The sequence below is a fragment of the Eriocheir sinensis genome, chromosome 65, assembly GCF_024679095.1.
Source record: "Eriocheir sinensis breed Jianghai 21 chromosome 65, ASM2467909v1, whole genome shotgun sequence".
NCBI lineage: Eukaryota > Metazoa > Arthropoda > Malacostraca > Decapoda > Varunidae > Eriocheir > Eriocheir sinensis.
The window spans coordinates 6,742,034-6,757,714 of record NC_066573.1 but is presented as its reverse complement, the minus strand read 5'-3'; the positions used below and the strand labels follow the sequence as shown (position 1 = coordinate 6,757,714).

The 15,681-nt window shown below is 45.3% G+C and overlaps 1 protein-coding gene across 22 annotated transcripts in view; it reads left to right on the top strand.

Annotated features, from left to right (window-relative positions):
* Positions 1–15,681, top strand: part of LOC126987553 (F-actin-uncapping protein LRRC16A-like) — a 108,743-nt gene that overhangs the window by 77,461 nt on the left and 15,601 nt on the right. For 18 of the 22 annotated variants that reach the window (XM_050844615.1, XM_050844616.1, XM_050844614.1 and 15 more), the window contains 8 exons: positions 8,331–8,447; positions 9,208–9,315; positions 9,673–9,828; positions 9,958–10,113; positions 11,268–11,288; positions 14,225–14,291; positions 14,587–14,778; positions 15,406–15,631. In XM_050844615.1, the coding sequence (XP_050700572.1) occupies positions 8,331–8,447; positions 9,208–9,315; positions 9,673–9,828; positions 9,958–10,113; positions 11,268–11,288; positions 14,225–14,291; positions 14,587–14,778; positions 15,406–15,631 (1,043 nt within the window). The remainder of the gene's footprint in view (positions 1–8,330; positions 8,448–9,207; positions 9,316–9,672; positions 9,829–9,957; positions 10,114–11,267; positions 11,289–14,224; positions 14,292–14,586; positions 14,779–15,405; positions 15,632–15,681) is intronic. The other 4 variants (XM_050844613.1, XM_050844611.1, XM_050844601.1 and 1 more) reach the window with 3 other exon arrangements.

Here is a 15,681-nt window from a genome sequence, read left to right as displayed (position 1 = left end):
ATATACAAATAGCTCACACCTTCAATACTCGATGCTCGGTTTGAGGTCATAGTCATACCCCTTTCATTGTGTCCACCAGATGTCCTTTTTGTACCGTAGATGAGTTTTATTAAGGGCGTGAGGGAAGGGGGAGTCATCGTGGGGGGAGGGTGTGTGTGTGTGGGGGAGGGGCATCACCTACAAATAACCGCCTTCATTACTCGACTCATGGTTTGAGGTCATACCCCATTCATTGTGTCCACCAGATGTCCTTTTTGTACCGTAGATGAGTTTTATTAAGGGCATGAGGGAAGTGGGTAGCATTGTGAAGGGAGGGAACGCTCGTATAGTATAGATAGGTCAGTGTTTGTGTTGTCCTTTCCTTTGTCCAACCCCCCGCAGTAGATACAGAAACGATTGATTGATTATTTATTGTTGCAAGTAAACAACAAAGGAGAAGGGAGGAGCATGCCATCCCAACCCCCAGGCAGTGCATAGTGTGGTTATACAACTAAGGATAAATGTGTAAGTAGCACCAGGAAACTAAAAAGATACAATGGTAGGGAACAATTGCTAAAAAAATAAAGGCCTTGATTTAGTATATGAAATGTTTGGATTATATCGTACCGTGAGCAAGGAAGTAGGCGTAGGTAGGGGAGCGTGGGTATTAATGGGTACTTGCACTGCCAGGCCACAGCATACTTGGGCCATTTTGTAAAGTGAAGAAAGAAAGGAAATGGGGCCGTTAGTGTTGTGCGCAGTGAAACCTACTACAGTTACTACTACTACTACTACAATTACTTCTACCACACGACTTTACGACAACTACCATGCACAAGTAAATTTCCAAGGGGCAGACATTAGCAGTGATCAATAAACAGACGTGACGGTAAAGACCTCAGCACACTCCTCGGCCCAACCAACACCAAGCCGTGCCAAGCCGCTTTGAACGCTGCCCATCCGTAGACTCGCCGAGAGGGAGACTGGTGTGTGGCGGGGGGTGGGGAGAGAGAGGGAGAGAGAGACACACAAACACACAAACACAGACACAGACAAGAGACAGACACACAAACACAGACACAGACAGACACAGACACACACAGAGAGAGAGAGAGTAGCCTATGGTGCGTTCATCCCATGGGCGTCCGGAGCGGGGGGCGGGGGGCAAGGAGGGACAGTTACCCCCCTTGAAAATCTGCGATATTCCCCCTCACACTTTCGTTTGCAAGTTATAACAATGCTTTCAAAACCTCAAGAGGACACCTGGTGCTGTTAGGAAACTATGTACCATTCCCTTGTGGTTCACCAAGTTGAATTTAACCTGGTAGCTGCAGGGATCATGTTTCTTAAAGGTCCCTCTAAGCGAATTATTGAGAAAAAAATCATCGCTCTCGCAAATCACTTCATAATATATATCAACGCACTTGTGATCAATTTATGCATCATCTATTTTTTTTTATCACGGCAAAAAAATGTGGCCCGTTGATGTTAGCTACACGGTAAAGCCACAGATTTGCCCCGACGCTTCTACCGGGTTAAATTTGATGTATATTTGTGTAGGACCTAAATTATATTGGCTCTGCTCACCCTTGGAAAAAAAGTCTTGCGGACACCCCTGCCCCCGCCATGTGCTTCATCGTGTAATGCAGTGTCGGGGTCTTCCCTCTTTTGGGAGCCAGTCACCTCACGGCTTTCAAGAGGAGGGTATCAGGACACCTCTCCTCCCGAAATTGACCTCTCTTTCGGCCACCTCTTTTGATTCTTTTTTTAGGAGCGGGCTTTTTTTTATTATTGTTTCCTTTTTTTGTGTGCCCTTGAGCTGTCTCCTTTGTTGTAAAAAAAAAAGTTGTCAGTTTGTCCCGTGATAAGGCGCAACCTCATCATCGTCCTCATGTTAAGTTTTCAGTGCGCGCCGTACACGTCACGCACACGTTCACGCCTTCATCCGGCAGCCTCGTTGAATGGCACTTGACACGCTCCCTAATAAATACCTCTATCTCCTGCTTAACCTCGCCTGGCATTGTCCCCTCGTAAGGTTATATACTTTTACTGCTGACGGACCCGGCGATAGTCTTGAGAAACTCCCTCACCACAAGATTAGTATGGCAGTAAGCTTCAGCCGCTCTGTCAGTGGTATAAGAGCCCTCAGCGGCGGACATAATATCATAATCCTTCGTGAGCTTACAACACCACGCGGCTGCCTCACTGCACCGCTACCATGGACGCAACACGCTGGGATACTCTGAGAGGCTCACCTTATCACAGAATTAACATGCACTCAATAGTCTCTGCAGCAAGGCATGACCAATAGTCCAATAGTCTTCAAGGGCTGAGCTGCTCCACGTGGGCCAGCTGGCGTCTTGTTTTCTGCTCATGTTCCCGTGTTTTGCGTCGGCGTAGCTAAGCGTTGGCGTCATGTCATCGATGAGTTTATGTACCATGACGTGAAGAACTATTAGTCAGAACGCTATTAACAACCTTTTCAGTCTTTGGATATTGTTGATGTGAGTGAGGGAAGCGTTTTTAAGCACCAGCGGGATAATCTTGAGCGGGGGGTCGGCGCTGGACGGCTGTGTTCTCCTCTGACTCCTCAAACCCGTCCTGACAGTCGCTCCGAGGCTTGGCGTGGTGTTCGCATCCCCGTGGCCGGCGGTGGAGTGATAACCCGCACCGGCCGGCGTCCTGCAGGTAACGCCGGCCAAGAGTACGTCGGCCCCTGTACCTGGGCGGCGGCGCGGCACGTTCATTATTAGATCGCGTCACACCTGCAGGAACACGCCGCCAGGTAACCACGTGCCGGTGCCGCCGCTCCCTCAGCAAACGTGAACGTGGTGCTTTGTGCGGTGAAGGGACTGAACTCAACACACTAAGGGCCGTATTTTAAGACACCATCACTTCTCACATCAACTATTTCTAAAGGTCAAAGAGGGGATCAATCTATTTTTCATGAGTGTTTTTTAAGGTTCATGGCACAGAAGAAGGGTCAAACTACCACCAGGGTCATAAAACTACCCCTGGAAAGGCCTACAGCTCCTACGAAAGCCCTGTTAAATATGTGTTTCTTTAGGTTCATGGCACAGAAGAAGGGTCAAACTACCACCAGGGTCATAAAACTACCCCTGGAAAGGCCTACAGCTCCTACGAAAGCCATGTCAAATATGTGAACTTGGGCGACGAAATGTTTTAAAATACGACCCTAAAGCTCCTGACACGCTGCTACTTTAGAGAAAACAAAAGAGAAGTAACAGAAATAAGCGAGATTCCCCCCCCCCCCCTCCATACCCTACGCCCCTGTCCACCCAGCAGGGAATGGGTACCAGGTATTAATCGTGGGTTGTGTCCCGTCTCCTGGGATCTGTTCTCTTCTATAATTCCTTCCCCTTCTGTCTCTCTCTCCGGCATATGACCACAGATGTTGCGCCGACTAAACGAAACTCCCCCCCCCCCCTCCCCTTCCATACCCTACGCCCCTGTCCACCCAGCAGTGAATGGGTACCAGGTATTAATCGGGGGTTGCGTCCCGTCTCCTGGGGTCTGTTCTCTTCTCCTATAATTCCTTCCCCTTAATTCTGTCTCTCTCCGGCATATGACCACAGATGTTGCCCCGACTAAACGAAACTTCCCCCTCCCCTCCTCCCCCCCTCTCACCAAAATAAATAACTTCAGTACTCTTGGGCACCGAACCCGAGCCCGCGCACCTGGATGTTTCCTGATTGTCTCGGCGCCGGCCACTTGATGCTTCCCCAGACACACCTTTTGCGGCCCCAGCGTTGATACCTGTGGCCGGTGCCGAGCGTGAAGCCTCTCAAGGGGAGGCTGGGAAGGGGTCAACACACACACACACACACACACACACACACACACACACACACACACACACACACACACACACACACAACCCCACACACACACACACCCAACCCCCACACACACACACAACCTTCCCATCCCCCACACACACACACACACACACACACACTCACACACACACACACACACACACACACACACACACACACACACACACACACACACACACACACACACACACACACACACACCTCCCCCCCTACACACGCACAACCCCTCACACACACACACACACACACACACACACACACACACACACACACACACACACACGAGCATGTTCCTTTTCGGAGTCTACTGGGTGCCAAATTACGGATTGAGAGGGTGTGGAAGTGTGTGTGTGTGTGTGTGTGTGTGTGTGTGTGTGTGTAAGTATACGGTTAGCAAGGTGAGTGCCAGTCAGGTGTATACATAAGTTATTGACTGGGCGGAGTGAGTGTTGACGGTGGAGTGGGCGGGGAGTGAGGTGAGAGGTGCCGGGGAGGAGGGGTGAGGGGGTGAGGCAGGAACATGGGTCAGGTGTAAGGTGGGCGTTGGGGGGAGGGCGGAGGGGATTGGTAGGGTGCCAGCTGTTAGTAGCCCACCAGGACGAGGTGCCACAGTGCCCCCTCTGACTGGTGTGTGAAGTAGAAGTACCTGGTGTTGTTGAGACCCTTTGTTGGCTCGCCTTGTGGCACTGGTCAGCGGAGTCGAAAAGTCTAGTCGGTTTGGTCGACAAGGACCGCTCAAACATCGATTCTGGTAAACACAATAGCTCTCCGATCGTCTTTTGTCCCTCTTGAGAGTTCGCTGAGTGGCACTGGTCAGCGGAGTCGAAAAGTCTAGTCGGTTTGGTTGACAAGGACCCCTCAAACATCGATTCTAGTAAACACAATAGCTTTCCGATCGTTTTGTGCCCCGCTAAAGCTTGTGTAGGCAGTGATTAGTGGAGTCTGAGGCTATTATCGGTTTGGCTGACAAGAAGGACCGCTCAAACATCGATTCTGGTAAACACAGTGGTTCGTATTATAAAACATTTCGCCGCCCAAGAACACATATTTGACAAGGCTTTCGTAGGAGTTGTGGGCATTTCCAGGGGTAGTTTTATGACCCAGGTGGTAGTTTGAGCCTTCCTCTGTACCTTGAACCTAAAGAAACACTCATTAGAACCCGACTGACCCACTATTTGACCTTTAGAAATAGCTGATGTGAGAAGCGAAACTGTCTTCTAAAACCAGCCAATAGCTTCCGATCGTTTTCTGTCCCCTAGAGCTTGTGCAGTGGATGTAGTTAGCGAAGTCTGAGTCTGTAGTGTTGGTTTGGTTGACAAAGACCGCTCAAACATCGATTCTGGTAAACACAATAGCCTTCCAAACGTCTTGTGGAAGGCTATTGTAGTCGGGGCAGTGATGGCTGTTAAGAAGGACCATTGAAACGAGTACCCAGGTGACCTCAGCCCACCTCGGGTCGTGTAGTGCCCCGTCAAGAGCTCGTTGTGGGGAGGTCGCTGTTCCTACCACTATAATATGTTTCGGCTTTTCTTTGGCATAACACCGACATTTAATTAAGGAAGCCGGGTTGTGGTTTTTAAGTGAACATCTATAATAGGTTTAGGTTACGTTTATATTTGTGTGGGAAAAGACTGCTCGAACCGTTGCTGAAGTTCCCATACGTTTCATAACTATTTAGGAAACCAGCAACAGTGAAAGGAAGCCGGGAAGTTGTCTTAAGTGGATAGATGATGACAGACTGCGATTACTTATGTGTATACGAGAGACGCCAGAAGGTTATCAAGTGACCAGATTTTGTACGTGGTCTTTTTCTATAAGTATGGGAAGCTGGGAAGGGAGTCGGGGAGGGAGTCACAGATTACACTGATGAACTTGGGAACCTCTCTGGGTGGGATTACACTGTTGAACTTATGATCCTCTCTGGCTGGGATTACATTGATGAACTTATGATCCTCTCTGGCTGGGATTACATTGATGAACTTATGATCCTCTCTGGCTGGGATTACACTGATGAACTTATGAACCTCTCTGTGGCTGGGATTACATTGATGAACTTATGAACCTCTGTGGCTGGGATTACATTGATGAACTTATGAACCTCTGTGGCTGGGATTACATTGATGAACTTATGATCCTCTCTTGCTGGGATGATGAACTTTTGATCCTCTCTGGCTGGGATTGCCCTGGTGGACGTTAGAGAGTGGCATGGGCGTCCCCTTCACATCGGCGTGCGGAGGGAGATGTAGGTGCCCAGATGGTGGTGGTGGTGGTGGTGGTGGGGGCTGCGGAGCTAGGTCACTGCAACACCCCCCTCCCCCGTCACTGCTCACCTCTTCCCCGCCACCGCTCTCCCCTTCCCCCTCGTCCTCATCCCATCCTCCCCGTCCCTCGCCTCTGACTCATCGCTGCCACTCCTGCTTGTTTCGAAATACGCGGCGTAGCGAGTCATTCATCCACGAGAAATTAACTATCGCTGGTACCTTAATCGTGTGGCGCCAACTCGTGACCTGTATGTAGAAGAGGCGTCTGGCACCGAGGTCATAGTATTTTAAATGTTACGTATAGATTTTTATGTCGATTATCATCATCATCATCATCTGACCTCTATGCTATTCTGAATCGCTTCGTAGTTCCTTCTCTTGATATTTTTTTTTTTCGTCATATTTGCTTACTTTTTTTCCGTATAGCAACTGAAGCAGCTCAGGGGCGAACAAAGAAAGACCCGCTACTTGCACGTTTCCCAGTGTGTTCAGGCGGCCACTCGATATTTTGACTTCTTCTTAACCCCTTGACTACGGATTTCCTACAGTCAGACCTCGCCAAGCTACAGAAATGGAACAAAAAGTGTCTGCTACAATTCAATGAAGAGAAATGTAAAGTCCTGCACCTTGGGAGGGGATATCCAGCACACCAATACCACATGGGAAACACACCACTATCCACCACAGAGGCAGAGAAAGACATGGAGTATAGTTACCAAGCTACCAGTGAAAGCCAAATCCGTGCCAATCGCAGCGGACGGGTTAAACAGACGCAGTAGATGATATCTCTGGAGGACCTTCCCGTGTGCCCAGTAAACAGACATCACAACACACGACGCGGCACCACATCCATAAAAAATTAACGGAAAGAAGCGTATGTGTGAACAGAATGAGACAGATCGAGAAAAAAACAAATTTACTTCGCCATAAATCATTTTGCTTGGAATGTTTTTTTCTTCAATCGCACACCAATCTGGAAACATTATCAATTTTGCTTCGCGACTGATAAATATTTGTGGGGAGTGTGAGGGTGTGATAGTTCCGGTTGGCGCGGGGCCTGCTGGGCCGCGCGTCACCCCGCCCCCTCACCCCCACTGACGGCATGCGCGGAAATGTCTCGCGTGTGTAATAATTATTGTCCGAAGAGGCATGACGGGGGTGGCGGGCGTCCTGCCAACCGTACTGTTACGTTGACGTAGAATTGATAGATCTCACGGGGAAAACATTCGGTTCGATCTCGTCCTGTTCACGTTTCTATCACATTCACGGCCGCGCGTCACTCTGGGGAAAGTCTGAAGTTCTATCAGGCTGGACCTTGCCACCACGTATGTTTCCAGAGCCTGAATCCGCCCCTGCTGTGTCGGCAGACAGGTTCCACCAGCTAAGATTCTTGGTACTTATTGGCTAGTATAGCTCGGCAAGGAAAAAGATTAAAAAATATAAATTATACTACTACTACTACTACTACTACTACTACTACAAATTACTACTACTACTACTACTACTACTACTACTACTACTACTACTACTACTACTACTACTACTACTACTACTACATCAACAACATTGTACTTCTACCACTATTACTGCTTCAACATACTACTACTACTACTACTACTACTACTACTACTACTACTACTACTACTATCATTGAAATATGTAGTTGAGTGAGTACCAGTGTGGCGGCACTCCTGAGGTAGGCAACAGTGGTGCTTGCTGAGGCTCCCAGGCTGTGTTGTGGTGCTTGGTATTTTGGGGCCACGACTGTGTCTGGCAAGATTTTGGGGCAAATGCTACAAAGGGTTTAGCTCTTGCCAACCCAGGGAAAGCCTCTTGTGTCTGTGTGAACAATTTCATTTAAGAAAAAAAAGAAAATATTTTTCTCTACAGCAAAAGTGCACAGAGCTTCTTGTTTTGTAATGTAAACCACAAGCCCACTCTTGCTATTACAGGTTGAGGATCCTTTATCTGAAATTCCAAAATCCGAAAACCTCCAAAATCCAAAGAAATCCGATATCCCTAACTCTTTCGGTCCCTGGAATTTTGGATAAGAGATTCTCAACCTGTATTTCCTTTGACATCCTTTATATGATGTACAGATTTTGTGCTTGATTTATGATACTTGGATTTTCAGTGGATGGAAAATGTAATAACCGAAATGTTTGTTTAACAGGAGAAAAGTTTCAAGGTATTTATTATGGTGTTTGACCTTGTGTTTCCTCTGTTTCAGCTCATCTCCCACCTACACGATGTGGTGCTGCGGCGAGACGAAGCGGGTAACCCAATAGAGACCAAACTGCACCAGATCTCCTCCGACCTGTACACGGTCATCACCAACAACCTGCAGGTGGGTGCGGGCCAGGCGGCGTCGGGGGGAGGGGAGCAGTCATTGTGGTGCCCTGTGTTAACCTTGGCCCTCTGGCTGCTGTGGGTAGCCTGCAGGACATTATTAGGTGCCGGGGATGTTATCGTGACTAATATTAAGAGCTGGGGATGGAGTTTGTGGATTGTTTGGCTGGGTGATCTTTCCTCCTCTGACAATATCTTCTTTGTGTAATGCCAAAATTTAATTAAGTACGGGAAAGATAGAAATTAGGAAAAAATGTGTAATGCCAAAATTTAATTGAGTACGGGAAAGATAGAAATTAGGAAAAATGTGTAATGCCAAAATTTAATTAAGTACAGGAAAGATAGAAATCAGGAAAAAATGTGTAATGCAAAAATTTAATTAAGTACAGGAAAGATAGAAATCAGGAAAAAATGTGTAATGCCAAAATTTAATTAAGTACAGGAAAAATAGAAATTAGGGAGGAAAAGTACTTGTATTTACTTAAAAATACTTAAAACTACTTTTCCTCCCTAATTTCTATCTTTCCCGTACTTGATTAAACTTTGGCATTACATTTGTTCCTCTTCGTTTAATGTCCTTGTTTTCCTTAATGGGGTTGGATGGAGTACGAGTGTGTCCTTTTATAATCTGTTTTGTGCATTCACTTACCTCTTGTGCACTGAAAACCAGGTGGTGGGGGTGATGACTTTCCATTGTAAGTTGGTAGTGAATGTTTGTAATATTATCTGATGTGAGTGACGTGCTGCCTCTCCCTCAGGACACCGTGGAGAGCATGGTTCGGTCCGCCCAAGACAAGTGTCCCAATGTGCTCAGCGAGGAGAAGGTGGTCAACGACATCAGGACCGCCTGCCTGACCAAGTCCCAGGTGTGTTTTGCATAGCTGTCACAATCCCTTTCTGAATTTTCTTAGTATTTTAATTTGGATTTTCAAAGTGTGTTGAACCGACTTAATACTCCGATTTTTTCTCCCATTTTGTATTTTTCGAGATTTTTTACGTTCATTTTGTATTTTCTAAGATTTTTTTCGTTCATTTTGTATTTCGAGATTTTGTTTTGCCTTTTATTTTTACCAACTTGTTTACCTCCTGAACCCATTTTTCTCCCCAGCCTCCGGTATGGGCTTGCTGTGATGTGAACTTGCTACTTTCTTCTTTGTGTTATCAAACCCTCGTCCCCTCTTAGTCTCCCTCCCCCATTGTCACCGACTTTTATGGTGTTCCAGCTCTCGTACCAACTTGTGGAGTCGGCCATTGTGGAACAGGCTGGATCAGTCATCTTGAACAAAGTGAATGAGGTGAACCTGGCGGTGGCGTCGACAGTGTCAGACCGAGTCATTGACGAGGTAGTGGAGTCACTCTCTAAGACCTGTAAAAACTTGGTAAGTGGTGTTTTATGCTTCAGTGTTATCAAGATTCATTATGAAAAAAATATATCCATATCAGTTAATTTTGTCAAGCATTGGATGTCCTTGGGTCATGTTTTCTGAACTGTTGCCCCGTCCTTACAGCAATCCGGCGAGGGGCCGCGGAAGAGAGCTTCTACTGGGACGGAGATGGGCGGGCGGGAGCGAGGCAGCAGCGAGTCCTCCACTCGCAGCGAGCGCTCTGACACAGTGAGTCAGGGAGACGACACCACCAGCCAGAAGTCTGACCCGTCCCCGCTGGTAGGTCACTTTTTTACGGACATTTTTAAAAGTTAACTATAGGATAGATTTCATTGATTACATTTTGGTAAGTAACTTGTAAATTCTGAGTATAGATAAATGGCATGATATTAAAACTAATACGTTTATAAAATGATCAAATATTGCTCAGCAAGAGATCCTTGACTACTAAAAGTTTTGTGTCAGTGCTGATATATGTAAATTGATTATATCTTTAGTGTAATGGAAACAGATGAATAGGAGAAAGGGACAGGTACAGGTCCTTTAAAATGGATGGAAAACATAAACAAGAGAATGTTGAATGTTTGCCTGTGGGAAGCTGCATGAGGTTGGCACAAAGAAGAGGCTCTGCCAAAGAGTCAGACTGCATTCAGTCATGCTATAGAAGGCACTCTTGATGGGAAAACCTTCTTAATAATATAGGACATGGCTTGGTCATTGGCCCCAGGTTTTATTCCTTGGCCAGTGGAAGGCATTTGAGTGTCTCCTTACACTGTAGCCTCGATTCACACAGGAGAAAGGAAATACGAACTAGGGGGAGTTGTGACTTCACTTTTGTTGATTAGAATAGTATGATAGGAGTTGTACACGCTGGTGGGTGTGGGCCAGATAGAGTAAAAGTGAAGAAGGGGAATGTGTGAATGTAAACCCAATTTGTATATACAATTATAACTAAGTAAACACACACACACACACACAAACTGGAGGAGGAGGTGCTTTGTGCAAGAAACATTCATGATTTTAAGGAAACGTTGGATAAGAGTAGATATGGAGACGGGACAGCGTTAGCATAGCCCTTTTCCCATATGTCACAACTAGGTAAATACACACACACACACACATATTGATAAAGTAAAACATCATAAAAGTTATATGAAAAGGAGGGCAGTAGTTGTCAGTTGGTTCAAGTGTTCACCTCCCAGAAAAATTCATCATCACAAACTAAACAAGGAAACAAGAGAACAAAGGTGCCTGTATATAACGGGTCATGAGCTGTGCCTTAGGTCCATGTGTGTAATAGGAACTCACACACTTAGGCTGCTAATAACATGGAATCAGTGTTGACCCATGTGTGTATAGTGTCCCTAGGTGTCTGTGTGGTGTTGGTACTCATCTACTTCTCTGTCATTTCCCTTTCTTCCGCTGATTCACAGAAATTGGAATATTTGAACCTTGTAAGTACCTGTGGTGTATTGTTGTTGCCTGCTGTGTGTTCTTTACTGACACCTGTAACACTAGAGGCTTAGGCTACTCACTACCTCAGATGAGTAAAATTTGAACCTTGATTTTGCTTCTGTTATTTCAAGACTGTTCGGCCTCGTCCATGTGGAGAACGGGCTTGCTTGTGTAGGAGGTAGTCGCTGTAGATACTTAATTTTGAGTTTGATATGAATTAACTGTAGATTTGGTTTTCAGTATAGCACCGTAAATTAAGAGGAACTAAAATATATTAACAAAAGCTCATCGGATTGGATTTTTAAGAATGAGCTTAAGTTTGTAATGACATGTACCAGAAACACAGAAGCAGTTAGTGTGAGGCGCTCCCTAGTGTGTTGTCGCAGGAAGCATGGCCACCAGCACCCTTGGCCCAGGTTGACGGAGGGCATGCATGGGTTGTGTGTGTTAGTGTTGGCAGTCCTCTACATTGCTTATTCAGTAACATGTAATTTTAGTCATGCTCACAATGTACAGTTAACCTGGTAGCAACAACAGCAAATTTTAGTCGTGCTCACAATGTACAGTTAACCCAGTAGCAGCGACAGGACAAATTTGTGGCTTTACCGTGTAGCAGCGCTGGGACAAATTTGTGGCTTTACCGTGTAGCAGCGCCGGGACAAATTTGTGGCTTTACCGTGTAGCAGCAACGGGCCAAATTTGTGCCATGATTTAACCCCCCAAAATAGATGATACATAAACTGATCACAAATGCTTTGATATATATTATGAAATGGTTTGTGTGAGTGATGATTTTTTCTCATTTTTCTCGCTTAGACAGACCATTAAGAAACATGATCCCCGCTGCTACCGGGTTAATCATGTTCACAATGTACAGTTAAGCAGAAGGAAACGTCTGATCTTACAAAGGGACTGTGGGAGCAAAATTTAACTCTGCTTTACATGGCCAATTTTCTCCTACCACCACCATCAGAGTGTCTTGTCAGAACACGGCTGCATGCGCCACGCTGCAGGCCCAAGACTCAAGCAGTGTTCCAGATACTAACCCACATACAGCAAGAGGGATTTTATCTATCACACATCTGCTGTGTTAATACGTAGGTCCCATAAAGACAAACTGCACAAACACACATTACTTTTGATTCATATTGTGTCAGCCATGGCCACTCTTGAGTTGCCTAAAGTAATCAAACACTGTGGGCCGTATTACTAAACATTTCCTCACCCAAGTACACACATTTGTCAAGGCTTTCATATGAGCTTTGGGCATTTCCAGGAGTAGTTTTATGACCCTGGTGGTAGTTTAGCCCGTCTTCTGTACCGTGAACTTAAAGAAACACTCATTAGACCCCGATTGACCCCCTCTTTGACCTTTAGAAATAGCTGATGTGAGAAGCTAAAGTCTTATAATACCAGCCTTGGTCACTGTCTTGTCCTTGCTGCCAGACTATTCTTCCCATTTGTTAACATCTTTAAGTATTATTTTTAAAGTGGTGTGTGTGAAGTGATTGTTTAAATGCGCGAACTGTTATCTCCCTCGTCACAGGGCTGGTGTTACCGTGGCCTGCTTCACAAGTTGATTGTAGTAGGTGAGATAACACAATAGCCTTTAGTTAAGTGAGGTAGTTGATGTGTGGCCGAGCACAAGCCATTATAAGTTCACTTTAGTTCACTTAATTCACTCTCTCTCTCTCTTGTATATTAAATGTGTGATGAGTTTTAACTATATTAACAGTTTTACTCAATAGTTACAAAGTTTATGTGAGCGGTCACTCAAAACAAAAGCCAGCCACACCCAGCGCCAAGTAGCCACAGACGGACAGGTGATTGTTCAGGCTTGGCTGTGCCACTTATCCAATTTGACTAAGATTTGAACCAAGGCCAGATTTGCAGACTGCACACCATGTTTTATTTATTTATTTTTATTTTTCCTTGTGTTTGCATCCTCATCAGCTTTGCACTTTTCTCTTCCGTGACGCCACATGTCTTCTGCTGTCACTGGCGATGTGAGGCAGAGACAAGATTGTGGTGCAAGGCATAGATTAGATTCTGATGTAAGGCTTTTATCAAATTCCGGTGCAACCCATAGAGTAGATTATGGTTTAAAGCTAATATTACAGTATTTTGGTTTTGGTGGACATCTTGAAGGTTGCCTGTTTTGTAGTTGGTTGTGTGGATGACTGATATTATTGCATGGTGACTGTAGAATGGTTTTACTGATCAGCTTTGAAGTGAATTCCTTTAGACAGGGATTTTATCATTGTATTGTTATTTATTTTTCTAAAGGTCACACTGATGAAAATACTGCTCCCAAGATACATCAGTTTTGCCATGCTATGCTCCTCTTTTGGGAACATTATTTCCATTATTCGTTTAATTAATCACACAGAGCTTTCATGTTAGCTTTGTTTCATATTTGCTGCCTCTCAGACTAAGAGTTTACTTTTCTGAGAGGGACAGAGTTCAGGCAAGGTAGTGAGCCTCTGTTGCTGTCTGTGGCCTCCCCTCCTGACTTGTGCTCACTGTCCCCTCAGATCTTTGTAATAGTCATCAAATCTAGGGTTTATTTACTCTGATTATTATTATTATTATTATTGTTATAGTTTTATGATTGATATTTTGACACTTTCTTTAACTGTACATGGCTTTAGGTACACTTTCTCATTAAGACATTGGCAGTAGTTTTCCTTGTGCTGTTTTTCAATCAGACTCAAATTATCGTACATTATAATTTACATTGAGAAGGTGTTGTTTTTGTCACGGGTTCAAGGTGTGTTTTGTTGATCAAAGTTTACCAAACATTCACATTAATTTGGTCAGGACCTAAATTGTTAGCTGTTAATGATGACTGCCTCACAAAGTTCCTGTGTAAGGATCCCTCCTGACATTCCTCCCCTGCATGGGCTGCACTAACCTGGTCACGGTGTCTCCGCAGGCCACGCCGCAGCTCCCCAAGAGAAAGAGTCTACACGGGCGGAAGCTTCGGCCGCAGAGTGTTGTTGGTGAGGGAGTTGGCTTCCGTCCTTGCCAGTGGACTGTTCTTGCTTGATAACCATAATGGGAGAGAAGGTTTCCTCTTTGCTTGTCAACTTTTTAGCACTGTTTTATCCATGCTTGGATCAATAACAAGGCAGATGCATGCACACCTATGTATTTTTGCTTCCCATTTACAACTTTGTTCAACTTTGCAATTCTGAGCTTGATGGAAGTTGCATGCAAAACCTTGGAATCCTATGAAGCAGCCTTTTGTTGAACTTAATGCATGTTTTTTTTTCTGTTGGTTGTGTCTCTTGATAGACATGCCTCCAGCCCACAGCCCTGAGCATGAGCCACTAATGCTGCACCATAGTGACAACAGTGCTTTGGTTGATATTAAGAGTTACCGTTTGCTCCTGGAGAAAAATCTTCATTTTGAACAGACTTTGTCAGCACAGCCATCATTTTCGGGTGCCTCTGGCCAGGCACTCCCTGCTTCTGACTTACTGCCTGGTATGCTGTGTGGAGGGGGAGACAGAGTGCTCATATTGGAATAAGTAGACAAGTGTTATCTTTACTATTAATGCTGTGGGAAGAATACTTGCATGTACTGTAGTTTTTTTTCTAAGTAGTACCAATCCTTTTGTTGCACTCATGAGGAGCCAAGTTGACCTGATGAGTCCAGCAGCTGTCTGGTTCAGTGAGCTTGTCTTGCAACAGAAATTTTTTGATAAAGGAAAGATTCATTTGAGGAATGCCTTTTTCACTACACTGTGACATAGGCATGACAGTGAAACATCTAAAATAGTCTCTTTAAGATGGTTACATGAGTGCAACCTTTCAGTAATGTCATTGCACATATTTATGCCAGCTGCTGCCTTATGTAGCAGCTTTTAAAGCCTTACATGTGAATGTTTCCACAGAACAGGAACTGTATTAAGTTTAGTTAAATATGAATAACTATTATCCTTAAGCTGTCGTATAACAAAATGCTTACTTTCACTATTGAAAACATGAAGTTGCAGTGTAATTAATGTTGATTTGTATCACTGGTATTTATGAATTCATGGATTTAGAAGAATCCTTCCCTAAATATTGGTGTAATGTTTAACTTTGTCTGTGTGTTGTGTTGTGTCACAGCGGAGTCCCTGGACAGTGTGTCTGAGCTGCCGAGCAGTTGTGGCCAACTCCAGCACTTGGGTAAAGCCCGGCCCAGGAGGGTGAAAACACGCGCCCCGACCCGACCCATGGGGCGCGCTGATCTAGTCGAGGAGGACCACGACATATCGGAGGGCGTGGACACCTTCTTCAGGCCGGGCTCCTCCACCCCCACCACGCCACTCATATCTCCAGACTCTGAAAACAGGTAAGGTTTTTCAGCTCGGCGACAATTCATACCGACTCATGTTTAATTTT